Source organism: Cetorhinus maximus, chromosome 5, assembly GCF_964194155.1.
Source record: "Cetorhinus maximus chromosome 5, sCetMax3.hap1.1, whole genome shotgun sequence".
NCBI classification, from domain to species: Eukaryota; Metazoa; Chordata; class Chondrichthyes; order Lamniformes; family Cetorhinidae; genus Cetorhinus; species Cetorhinus maximus.
This window is the reverse complement of record NC_135883.1, coordinates 51,550,478-51,564,069: the sequence shown is the minus strand read 5'-3', so window position 1 is coordinate 51,564,069 and position 13,592 is coordinate 51,550,478. Positions and strand designations below refer to the sequence as shown.

Here is a 13,592-nt window from a genome sequence, read left to right as displayed (position 1 = left end):
TGAAGAAACTAATAAGAAAAGCAAGGAGAGAGCATGAAGAGAGGCTGGCAGCTAATATAAAAGGGAATTCCAATGTCTTCTATAAGCATGTAAATAATAAAAGGGTGGTAAAGAAAGAGTAGGGCCAATTAGGGCCAAAAAAGGGGACTTGCATGTGGAGGCTGGAGAAATAGTGGAGGTGTTGAACGAGAACTTTGCATCTGTCTTTAAAAAGGAAGAAGATGCTACCCAGACCGAGGTGAGAGAGGAGCTAACTGGTACACTCGGAGAATTTACAATTGAGATGGCGGAGATTTTAGAAAGGCTATCTTTACTTAAAGTAGATAAGGTACCAGGACCGGATGAGATTCATCCAAGGGTACTGAGGGAAGTGAGAGTGGAAATTGCAGCAACACTCATGATAATCTTCCAATCTTCCTTAGACACAGTGGCAGTGCCAGGGGGTTGGAGAATTGCAAATGTTCAAAAAGGGGTGCAAGGATAAAGCTGGCAACTACAAACCAATCAGTTTGACCTCAGTGGTAGGGAAACTTCTGGAAACTATAGTATGGGATAAAATCAATAATGACTTAGGCAAGTGCAGGATAATTAAGGAAAGCCAGCATGGATTCATCAAGGAAAATAATGTTTAACTAACTTGCTTGAGTTTTTTGAGGAGGTAACAGAGAAGGTTGATAAGGGAAACACTGTTGATGTGGTGTATATGGATTTTCAAAAGGCTTTTGATACAGTGCCAAACAACAGACTTGTGAGCAAAATTCTAGGTCATGGAATTAAAGGGAAAGTAGGCACTTGGAGAAGAAATTGGCTGAATGACAGGAAACAGAGAATAGTGATAAATGGTTGTTTTTCAGATTGGAAGAAGGTTTGTAGGGGTCAGTGTTGGGTCCTTGGCTCTTCCTGATATATGTTAATGGCCTAGACTGTGGTGCGCAGGACATGATTTCAAAATTTGCAGATGATACGAAGATAGGAAATGTTGTCAACTGTGATTGGGATATTCTTGAACTTCAGAAGAACATCGACATGTTGGTGGATTGAGCAGATGAGTGGCAGATGAAGTTCAATGCAGAGAAGTGTGAGGTGATTTGCTTTGGCAGGAAAGATATGATGAGACAGTATAAAATAAAGCGAGAGCCTCCAGAGGAGGTGCAGGAACAGAGGCACCTCAGTGTATATGTGCATAGGTCTTTGAAGGTGGCAGGGCATGTTGAGAGAGCAGTTAATAAAACATATAGTATCTTAGGCTTTATTATCAGGAGCATTGAGTACAAGAGTAAGGAGGTCATGTTGAACTTGTATAAGACACTAGTTAGGCCTCATCTGGAGTACTGCGTCCAGCTCTGGGCGCCATACTTGAGGAAGGATACGAAGACATTGGAGAGGGTACAGTGGAGATTCACAAGAATGATTTCAGAGATAAAGACCTATAGCTATGAGTATAGATTGGAGAGGTTGGGACCCTTTTCCTTTGAGAAAAGGTGGCTGAGGAGAGACTTGATAGAGGTATTCAAGGTCCTGAGGGTTATGGACAGGGTAAATAGTGAGAAACTTTTCCCACTCAAGAGAACATCAAGAACTAGAGGGCACAGATTCAAAATAATTGGCAAAAGGAGTACACGTGATGCGAGGAAAAATCTTTTCACCCAGAGGGTGGTTGGAGTCTGGAACAAACTTCCTGAAAGGGTGGTGGAGGCAGGTCCAATCGAGCTGTTCAAAAGGGAAGTGGATTGCTATCTGAAAAGAGAGAATGGGCAAGGTTACGGGGATAAGGCAGGGGAGTGGGGCTAGGTAGAATGCTGCTTCAGAGAGCCAGTGCAGACTCAATGGGCTGAATGGCCTCCTTCTGCACTGTAAAGATTCTATGATACTATGTTATTCATAAAAGACTGAAGCAACAAAAGAAATACATGCTTCAGCCTTTCTGAGAAATATATGCTGTGTTCACTCTGAGGCCAATACATCCTCCCTAAAATGTGGTCTTCTAGTTGGGGAGTCTACAAATTGGGGGTGTAGTCTAAAAATTAAAGCGAGGCCTCTCAAGAGCTCCCAGTGCTCCAGGTGTGGTCTAACCACAACTATAAGGCTGAAGCATGAAAACTATGGCCCTGTATTCTAGTTTTCTAAATATAAAGGACAACATTCCATTAGCCTTCTTGGTTACTTCCTGTGCCTGTTCATGACATTTTAATGATCTGTGAACCTTGACCTCCATTGTTTCTAGCTTTCCACCATTTAGAAGATTATGAAAGGGATTACAGTGGACCCTGATCATGTCCTGTACATGATTGCCACATTATGGCACACAAGGCAGAAAATCTTGTTTGTAAAATGAAATTAAAAGGTGCCAACTTGGAGATTCTTTCAAAACATACTTATTGTAAAATTATGAATGGGTTTGGTTGCATGAATATTACTACTAAATAAAATGCTGCAACTAGATCTTGCTTATATTATAGGAACATTTTGCTATGCTCCTTTCCTGGTTTGTGTTCTCATTACGCTTCACTGCAATCTGCACTCCTATCTAATGAAGCTACATCACAAAAATTTCCCTTCATCACTTTTCAGGTTTCAAAACATAAATCCTGAGGCATAACATTTCTTTTGTAATAAATCCATTTTACTGTTAAATGTATAAGAGGACAGTTCATTGCCAAACTAAAGAACTATTCATTAAAACCAGGGAGGTCTCATGCACTGTCAGAGAGATTAAGGCTTTAGACTATAAAGATTAGAGCTCAATTGGAATTCAATAATACAGACCAAGGCAGGTGATCCAGGTTAGATCCCTGTGCTTATTCAGTTAATCAATTAAAACAGGGGTATCAATGGAGGATCGACACAATGACTTTCACCTTAACCTGCCCTAAAGATGTGATCTGACAAAGTTTTCAGTTTATTTCCATTGTAATATTATATAAGTAGACACAACACTTCAGATACAAACTTAAAAGTAATTCTATCCTATACATTTATCACTTACCTTCTGTGTCACTGAGCCAGCTCAATATTCCTACTGGGGCCTTACTCAGTGTTACACACAAGCTCTGCTAAAATCAGACATAGCTATCACCTTCAAAAAATGTATTCAGATGAATAAAACATTGTATTTTGCAATGTGACTGTTTACAGCTGTTACTTTTCAGCTTGTAAAATGGGAAATAATAATGTGTGACCACAAAATTGAACACTCACCAGTCTGGCTAAGCTGAGATGTGCTTCTACTCCTTCTTGTCAGTCCGACAATGGCCACCATTTTGGCACCCAGACTTGATCTTCGCTTTTTGCCCCCTGATCCTATTGTTCCCACAGCAGTATCCGACTGACTGCCATCGTTATTTTCCAGGCTATACATCTCCTCACTTACACTTGTGCTCTTCATAATATTTCGCCCTGACGTCCCCATTTGTCTGCTTTGCATTTTAGAGGTAAATGCACTTTTTTCCACAACCAATTCATCATGGGAAAACATGAAAAGGGAAAAAAACAGATTAAAAATAAATTGGTACACTTTGCCTTAAATCATAATCCTGCTGATTGAAATAAAAACAAAGCTTTTATACCGCAAGTTTGTGTGGACCTTGGTTCTGCATGGGTCTGATTTGCTGAGATTTCTTATTAACACTGAGTTTGATGGGATGGAGAGTTTTAACTCAAACAATGAGCCTTGATTCTCAATTTTCAGCTTGATAATAAAACTGAAAGACACATTTCAAGATGGCCTCTATTTGAAAGGGGTGTTGCTCATTCTGGGATGAAGCCACACAGATGAGTCTGTTTCTCGATTCGATCCCAAGTCTATGCTGAGTGAGTTAGTTGCTCCCAGCTGGCTTGCAATGTTACTCAGATTGGGGAGGGAAAAACAGTGCCAAGGTTCCCACTCCAGATCACTATTAATGCCTCCAACAGGAGCCTTGGACAGTGGGTGAGGATTAGGCATGGCTGTGATGTTCCTCATGTTGGGTACTCTGCCAAGGCTCAAAGACTGGCATCAGCGGGTATATGGGAACCATACCCAGCATGAATCAGCTCCCTCAGGAGAGTAGAGAACAACTTCACAGGTGGCACATTCAAATATAACACCCACAACTCATCAACAGCTTGAAACCACGATTACATTAACTCAATTACTGTTGAGATATTTTCTGGAAATTGGTGATGACGAAAGCAATTGTCAGGTGTTGGAATGACCATTTGACCAAATAGACTACTTCAATATTTCTACCTGATTCCATACTTTGCTCATCTAGACATCAATAATAGGGAATATTCTCTATATATTGGAACCAGTATTAAGGCTGAAAAGGTGACTGTGCACTGTGATTGTGATATCGAATAGAAAGTCAATGACCTAATACTAACAAGTCTCATTATTTACACAGTATGGCCCAGATTTCTCATGGAAAAAAAAAGAGGAAATAAGTTTATTCCAACCTGTGACAGTTACTGTTCAGTCCAACTGGAAATGGGTCAGTGATTTCATTTCCAAAGTTGACATAATGGAAAATCTTACACTCTTTAATTTTAGATGTCTACCCTGTCTAGATAGGGTAATGGACCAAAAATAAGCTATGTAATGGAGTTCATGAAATTCTTGAAGTGCAAATATGAAATTGTCATAATGGGTAGTTTGTTACTCATCCCTGTGGCAGATTACGATTTCCCATTCTGTAACTTTGACATAATGAGGACTACAGAGAATCATAGAATAATACATCACAGAAGGGGGGGATCCGGCCATCGTGTTCGTGCTGGCTCTTTAAAAGAGTTAACTAACTATTTGATTGAGATGTTCAAAATTGTGGGGCACCCGAATGGAGTGGATGGGAAGGGCCGATTTACTTTAAGAGAGAGTTCAGGGGTGTAGATTTAAAGTGATTGGTAGAAAGATTAGAAGGAAAATGAGGAAAACATTTTACACCCAGAGGATTGTGGGGATCTGGAACTCACTGTCTGAAAGGGGAGTAGAGGCAGAAACCCTCAACTCATTATAAAGGTGCCTGGATGTGCACCTGAAGTGTCGTAACCTGCAGGGCTACAGACCAAATGCTGGAATGTGGGATCAAGCTGGGTGGTTCATTTTTCAGCCGGCACAGACATGATGGGCCAAGTGGCCTCTTTCTGAGCCGTAAACTTGCTATGATTCGCCATGTAATTTTTTTTTTTCCTTTTCGAGTATTATCCAATTCTCTTTTGACAGTTATCATAGAATCTACTTCCATCACCCTGTATACATTGGAACATGTGAACAGGAGGAGGCTATTTAGCTTCTTGAGCCTGTTCCACCATTCAGTAAGATCATGGCTGATCTGTGGCCTCACTCCATAGGCAGGATTTTGAGGTTGTTGGGCGGGCGCGGTGGGCGGGAGCAGCCAGGAAATGGGCTGCCACCCATGATCAACCCCCAACGGTAGTTTCACACTGGCAGGCCAATTAAGGCCCACTGAGTGTGAAAGGCAGTGCTCCAACGGTTGGGGAGTGGTGGGCGGGGGCCTGTTGAACACCAGGTCCAATGGCAATCCGGCAGCTGGTTTAAAACCGGCACAGTCAGGCCCTGGAAGGCTGCCAGTGACAAGGACAGCTCCAATATTTTCAGCAGGCGAGTGAAAATGATGGCGAATAATGCGGATGCTAACACCAGGCAGGAGGGCAGGTCGGGTGGGTACTTGGCCCCCGGCTTTCTGATGAGTGCCTCATGGTCCTTCTGGAGGAGGTGGCTGCCAGGAGGGACACCCTTGCCCCCAGGGATGGAAGAAGGAGCCACTGCACCTGACAGAAAGAGCTTGGGAGGAGATGGCAGCGCTGGTCAGCAGCCATGATGTTGTGCGGCGCATCTGGGTCCAGTGCCACAAGAGGCTTAAGGACCTGCTGCATTCAGGAAGGGTGAGTGCCGTGTTGGCATGGGTCAGTGTGTTGAAATGATAAGGGCTGGCTGTCTCCCCGTGGAGCTCAGGAGTGTTTGAGTCTGAGTCAATGAGGCCGGAGCTGGTCCAGGGGGTGAGCCCTGGCTGCTTGGACTGAGTGCCTTGTGGCTCGAGGGCCACGACTTGAATGTGCCCTGCAAGGTGCTCCTGAGCTGGGGTTGGCCAGGCTGCAATGGCACTGCAGGTACAGAGTGGACTAATCAATGCTTCTCTGTCCTTTCAGGAGAAGACGACCCATAACAACATTGAAAGGTCGTGGACCGGTGGAACCTCCTGATCTTATCCAGATATGGGCAGGTCACCTTGGAGCTGGAGGCACCATGCACCTCGGTCAACCGAGCATGTAGAGACTGGGGTGTCAGATGAAGTGCAGTGCACAGAGGGGAAAATGTCGGATGCTGCAGCCATTCTTGTGTAGTCTCATCATTGATAAGAGCCTCAAAACTGGATCCCCATTGATCATTGGAAGACAATGGCACCATGATGCAGATCTCCATTGTCTCACCAGGGTGCCTGGCATGCACAGTAACAGTGTGATGACTTAAACTAATGACATGTTGTTGTTCTCCCTTAGGTTTGCCACCATGCACCCAATCACAGGATCCCAAAGACCCACCCCTGACACCAGAGGACCGCCAGGCTCCAGATGCACCTGCGTCACAACCGCTCTCTGAACCAGGCACCAGCGCAGATACCAGCACCTCGGTGGGCATTAGATCGGCAGCTAGTATCTCGGTGCGCATTGGTGAGCAGGAGCAGGCAGAGACCGCCCAGGGCGCCGGTAGTCGGAGGACTGCTGGAGACCAGGATGATGCTCACTCGAACGCTGATGATGAACCTCTGGGGTCATCCATTAGGCAACAGTTGCTGGATGTCCAGAGGGATGTCCGGGAGAATCTGGCGGAGATCCATGTGGGTATGAGGGTATGCGTGCCATGATATCCGTTATGGGGGAGCCCATGAGGAGCATGAGCACTGTGTTGGCCCTCATGGCTGAGCGCACTGGCTCTTCCATTGAGAGGGTGGCAACTCTCATGGAGAGGCAGTTCCAGGAACAGAATCAGGGGTTCCTGGGATTGCGCTCAGACCTATAAGCCCTCACACAGGCACTGATCTCCGGTGGTCAGTGTCTGTGTGGGAGATGGATGAGGCACCCAGTATCCCAGCTAGGTGACCATCCATCAATGGTGAGCAGGGAGGTCCAGAGTGACCTCATCTGCGCGAGCTGCTTGTCGTCTCTGCGGGCTCCTGTCAGGGCGCTCTGGATGACAGCAGCAGCTTCTCTGCCCCTCTGCCAATGACCGTTGCATCTAATGAGGCTGCGGCGACTGGGGAGATTCCAGCTGTGGAGCTGGCCACTCCCTCTCAGGCGGGGCCAGCACAGGCTCCAGTGGATGACCGCAAAGGTCATCAAGGTCAACAAGACAGAAGAGTCAGTAGGCTGCTCCCAATGCCGGTACCAGTGATGGGGGGGTGCAGGGGGCACCAAGATGTAGCACCCGTAAAGGTAAGTTTAAGGGACCATGAGCACAAGAGGGGCTGGTCAGGTGGTCTTCTGTTCTGTAATGTTTTATTTATGTTTAACTGGTCTGGGGTTGAAGACCAGAGAAGTTTCTGTTAATTTGTTTTGAATGTCAACATGAGATATATTTTCTTTTGTCACAATGACCTGAGTATGCTTCATCTTTTATATTTAATGTGGTGCAGGGTACGCCAGTATGTAATGCTGGACGTGGGCTTGAAACTTAATTGCACAGGCACTGAGTGGACTTTGGAGTCAAAGGAAAGGATCATTTCAGACATCCGGGATGGAGGCGACAGCCCTGGCATGAGGTGGTTGCAGTTATTTGACAGCCTAGCTAAAGGAACATTGGATCAAGGCATCTCTGGTGTCCCTGCCTCCCTGGAGGTTACCGAGGTCTGGCTCTACGCCCTCAGCATTCTCCTCATCGTGCTCCTCTTTGGACTCACTACTGGACTCATCATCAGTGGCCTGTGGAGCTGCGTCCTCTTCCTCCAGTGGGTCCCCCCTTGCCTGTGCCAGATTGAAGAGAACGCAGCATGCAACCACGATCAGTGACACCCACTCTGTGGGGTATGGTGGTGCTCCCCCTGAACGGTCCAGGCATCGGAAGAGCATCTTCATAAGACCTGTGGTCCTCTCTGTCACCGCCCTTGTGGAGGCGTGGCTCCTGTTGTACCGCGGTTCTGCCTCTGTTCTTGGATGGCGGAGAGGCGTCATGAGCCAGCTTTTCAAGGGATAGCTCTTGCCACTCAGCAGCCATCCATCCAGTCGGGCTGGAGCACTGAAGAGCCTCGGCACCTGGGAGTGTCTCAGGATGTAAGCGTCATGGGAGTTGCCAGGGTACCTTGCACAGACTTGCAGAATCTGCATCCTATGGTCACACACTATCTGCACATTCATGGAGTGGAATCCCTTCCTGTTGACAAAGGCACCGGGCTCACCCGCTGGCGCCTTGATGGCCACATGTGTGCAGTCGATGGCACCCTGGATGTGGGGGAACCCAGCAATCGCTGCAAAGCTTCTGGCTCACTCAGCCTGGCTGGCCTCATCTGTATGGAAATGAATGAAAGTCAATACCTGCCTGAACAGAGCTTCTGTCACCAGCTTGATGCAACTGTGGACAGCTAATTGGGAGGCTCCACACAGATACCCCACTGACCCCAAGAAAGAACTGGTTGAAGAGAAGTTGAGGGCCATCATGACCTTCAGAGCCACTGGCATGGGGAGTCCACCCACACAGTCGGAGGTGATTTCAGGCCCAATCATCTGACAACTGGAGGTCACGGTCTCCCTTGAGAGGCGGAGCCTCCTTCGGCATTGCACCTTGGACATATTGAGGCAGCTGCATCGCTGCCTGTAAATCCTGGCAGCAGGATAGTGGCGTCTTCTGTGGCCCCTTGCGTCTTGGGCTTCCTGCTGGCCCTGCACCCCTTGTGCCTGCGCCTCTCCTCCCATGGGTCCCTCCCCTGGAAGCTGCACTGGGACACGTGGCCTCCTCTTCCTCCTGCCCCTCTCTTCCTCCTCAGCGGAGGTGCCACCAGCAGAGACCACAATCCCCATTACCAGGGTAAGGGAAGGCTGTCTGATATCTGGAAGGTTCCACATGGTTTGGATTCTCCAGGGTCCTTGAAGACACCAAGGAGTCCTGAAATGAAGCCTAGAAAAGCTAACAATGAAGCCCTGAACAGAGATGTAGCTGCCATATACCAATAAGTCACCAACAGCAAACTACTTACCAAACTCCTCACTACTCACACTGGCAATGCTGGTAACCCTTTTTATCCCGCCCGTAGATGAGGCCTTTGAAAATGTCGGCTGTCCACCTGTCCGTTTGGCCTGTGTGATGAGCGCGAAATCGCACAGGCAATGAAAGATCACTTTCAATTGCCTTTTCAATGGCCTTAACTGGCCTCTTAATTAATGATGGGTACAGCTCCGGTACCTGCGTGCGCCCGCTGACTGAAATATCACGCGAATGTGTAATGACGTCGAGGCTCTCACTCGACGTCATCACGCGCGATTTTATGATCGAGTGTGTCACGCACACACCCGCTCGCTGAGTGGAAAATTCTGTCCATTATCCACCTTTGCTCCATATTCATTAATATCTTGGATAAACAGAAATATCAATCTCTGATTAACAATTAATCCAGCATTAATTTCCATTTGCAGAGAGAGTTGCAGACTTCTACCACACTTTCTGTGTAGAAGTGTTTCTTAATTTCACTCCTCAAATGTCTGGATCTAACCTTTGGACTATACACCCTAATCCACCTCTCCAACCAGTGGAAATAATTTATCTCTATATACCCCATTATGTCCCCTTAATATCTTGAAAACTTTAATCAGATCACCCCTTAACCTTCTAAATCCCAGGGAATGCATCCCTGGCTTGTTTAATTTCTCCTCATATGTTCACCCTTGGAGTTCAGCTATCATTCTGGTAAATCTGTGTAGCATTCCCTTCAAGGCCAATATATCCATCTTAATGTCAGTGCTCTGAACTGCTCACAGTTCTCCAGGTGTGGCATAGCCCTATAGCTTTGTGTTCCAAAAACAGAGTCCAAGGAGACATGAGAAGTTGTGATGAAAAGCTTGGTGAAAGAGGTGGGTTGAGCGGAGGATCTTAACTGAGGAGAGGGAGCTGCAGAGTTGGACAGGTTCAGGGAAGGAGCTCCATGGAATAGGGCCTGTGTGGTTGAGGGTGCTGCTGACAATGAGAGGAGGGGGGATGCACAAGAGGCTCGAGTCAGTAGAAGGGAAAATGAGCAGGTCTTGCAACTGGAGGAGTGGAGCGGTGAAAACATAGATGAATTACTCAGGTAATGATGAAAATTCACATCAGCACAAATTTCTGCTCAATATTGTTGCTTAATGATGAGATTTAGGCAAAGGGAATACCGTGGAAACAAGTTTCCAATATGTTTTTATGCGACAGTTTATAAAATGTTGTTACATATAAGAAGTTTGTGTCCAGTAAATGAGTGATAACCATTAAGAAACAAAAGATAAAGATAAATAAAAGACCACTCTGATGTTTGCGACAACAGATTAGAATGGGATCTATAGATTAGCAAGGCTATAAATGGCACACAGAAGCAAAATATAGCAGATACTGGAAATCTGAAATAAAAACACAAAATGTTGGAAATACTCAGCAGTAGGCATCATTTGGGGAGAGAGAAACAGAGTTAATGCCCCAGACTTTCAGCACGATAGAGTGCCTCTGGCCAAAATCCTGTCCCTGAAAACAGCCTCTCCTATTTTCACTGGGGTGGGCCTGGACTCGGGCTGTGGATCATGTATGCGTGTTTTATGGAGGCAGCTGGCCATTTCAATCACCAGCTCCTCCAATGACGTGGGATTCTTGTAGGCCAGGAGTGTGAAGCCCATTTTAGCTGAATAGACCAGGTAAGAGCTAGTCCAAACTTAGTGGATTCATTAGGATAACCCCTTTGGAGAGGTAAGGTACACTTTTGGATATGGTCCTGAGACACCTTTGGAAGAGGTAAGGCACATTTTGGGATTGTTAAAAGAAAACATGATTGTGTGTAAAAGGTGCATAAACTCATTGGAACTGTCAAAGCCATCTAAGAACTGACAAACTGTCAAAGATCTATCAAAGCTGTGAGAGAACAGTCAAGTTTGTCACAGAACTATCAAAGCTGTCATAAAACTGTCAAAGATGCCAAAGAACTGTCAAAGCTGCCAAAGAACAGGCAGAGCTGCCAAAGAGCTGTCAAAAAACTTACAAAGGCCATTGGGGATGTGGGGCACATAGATGGCATGAGGGGCCATGGGGGTCGGGGGTGAGTAGGCATAGGGGTGATAGCAGAATAGGGGGTTATTGCACAAAATGAAAGCTCATAGTATAGGAGGTAACACATTAGCATGGATGGAAGGTTGGCTGGCTGGCCGGCAGAAAACAGAGCATGCAAAAATGGGTGTTTTTCGGATTGGCAGGATGTGACAAGTAGAGTCCCACAACGGTCTGTGCTGGGGCCTCAACTTTTTACAATTTACATCAATGACTTAGATGAGAGGAGTGAAAGCATGGTAGCTAAATTTGTAGATGATACAAAGATAGGTAGGAAAGTATGTTGTAACGAAGAGGAGTTTGTACCCAGGAGACAGATACTAAAGGAATGCATTTGGCTGATTAGTTGACTTCTGTCTGGAATATTGGATGGGTCATTGATTAAAGTTGGAATGTTTGTTTTGTGGTGGCAAATACTGCCTTGATGCAAAGGGCAGCCACTCTCACCTCATTTCTTGAGTTCAGCTCCTTTGTCCATGTTTCCACCAAGGCTGTAATAAGGTCCAGAGGTGAATGGCCCAGGCAGAACCCAAACTGAACCTCAATGGGCAGGCGATTGTTGTGTAGTAACTTGGCAGCACTGTCAACACCTTCCATCAGTTTACTGATGATCAAGAGTAGAATAATAGAGTGGTAATTGGCTGGGTTGGATTTGGCTTGCTTTTTGTGGACAGGACATAGCTGCTCATATTGTCAGGTAGATGTCAGTGTTGTAACACATCAGTGTCCAGTATCCTGGCAGCAAATATGCCAGTGGTAGGCCTCTCTCCCATCAACATTTGAAGCACCACGACAAACCAGAGGGCAATGACTGGGCAATACAGGCAACACTGACCACCTGTCCCCTAATATCAATAACAACTCACACACACATGGGCAGCTTACATATAATGACAGCCATGCTGCAGCAAAAAACGTTATTGAGTAGCTCACTGAAGTGGTTAAGCATTATGTTTGCTGTGTGGACCGCTCTGGAGGAGCCCTGCAGTTCTCTCTATCGGTGTATGTCATGATTCATGTTTTTCTGTATCCTGCACAACCTCGCCATCATGAGAGCACAGCCCTTGTCCCCAGGGATATGACAATCAGCTGAGGACTGAGAAAAAGAGAACATAGAGGCAACAAACATGGCCTCGTCCTGGCTGGGCTGGCCATAATCTATTCAACGAACTACAGTTCCCATAAACACAACTTCAATTCTCCCATTCATCAAAAGTCCTACATCTTCTCTTCCCTCTGTTACTTGTCCTTCACGGCATCTACCACAATGCTGAAATAAAAATCAACATTCCAAAACAACTTTATCAATAAACCATCCCATATCCCAAACAAAAGTCAATGACAAAAACCCGTGTGCATTTATTGCTTATCTTCCATGTACCTTTGCCTGTCCTGGTGTGCCTGTGCAGCATAGCTGCATTAGGGTTATGGACATTGACCCCAGGCTTTCTGGCAGGCCTACCAATGCACCAATAATTTTAGAGTGCATCGCCATCAGCCTTTTCCCATAGGCCACTCCATCCTCTTTTGAAATCATGTGTGATCTTGCCCTCCAATGACCTGGCACCTGTGCTAACCATTCCCCCTGCCCTGGCTGTGTCCACTCATGACCGGTGTTTCAGTACTTGCAGATTTTGTCTTAGCCTCTAAAGAACGCACAGTGGCAGTATCTGAGCTGGTGGCTGTGTGTGTGAGTGTGAGTGATGGTGATTCTTCTTTAGCACTGTCTTCCTGCTCTTCCATCACTTTTTCTTCCACCGCTCCCTGACCCAGTTACAGTTCTTGGGTGTCTGAACAGAGAAAGGTGCAAGTGTGAGAATGGATGTTATTTTAAAAAATATTTTGGGGGAATATTGTGTTATTCTGTAAAGAAGGCTGGGTGTATGTGTCTGTGTGTGTGTGATTTAATTAAGATGGGCAAGAGTTTGATAGGAGTCAGGTTGTCTGGGGGGATTGAAAACACGAAAAGGGTAGAGGTGTTAAGTCTGAGGTACAAGTAAATAAGTTAGATCTAACATTTGCATTTTTAGATAAGTTGAGAGTCTGAATATCAAAGGGGAGTCAGAGGTAATAAGAAACATGTTTGCATCTTGCAGGAGTTCCAGGGGTAAATAGAAGGGGGGATATTGTATTTTATTGACCCGAAAACAAAGACGAGAAAGACGTGAAAGGTTTTATATTTGGAAGGGTTTGAGTTTCAAAGAGGTGTGAAAACAATGAAACCTGTGATGAAAAGCAAAAAACAATATTTTTTAGTTACTGTGGAGTTCTAGCTAAGGAGATAGCTGGAACTGTTTGAGCTATAGTTGGAGCTCTGGGCTGG

General features: G+C 45.8%; 1 protein-coding gene across 1 annotated transcript in view; it reads right to left on the bottom strand.

Moving 5' to 3' along the window:
- The window catches only part of LOC144680645 (regulating synaptic membrane exocytosis protein 1-like), a 704,348-nt gene that overhangs the window by 207,215 nt on the left and 483,541 nt on the right, over window positions 1-13,592 (bottom strand). Inside the window, exon 23 of the mRNA XM_078541863.1 lies at window positions 3,199-3,440. Within this exon, the coding sequence (XP_078397989.1) occupies window positions 3,199-3,440 (242 nt within the window). The remainder of the gene's footprint in view (window positions 1-3,198; window positions 3,441-13,592) is intronic.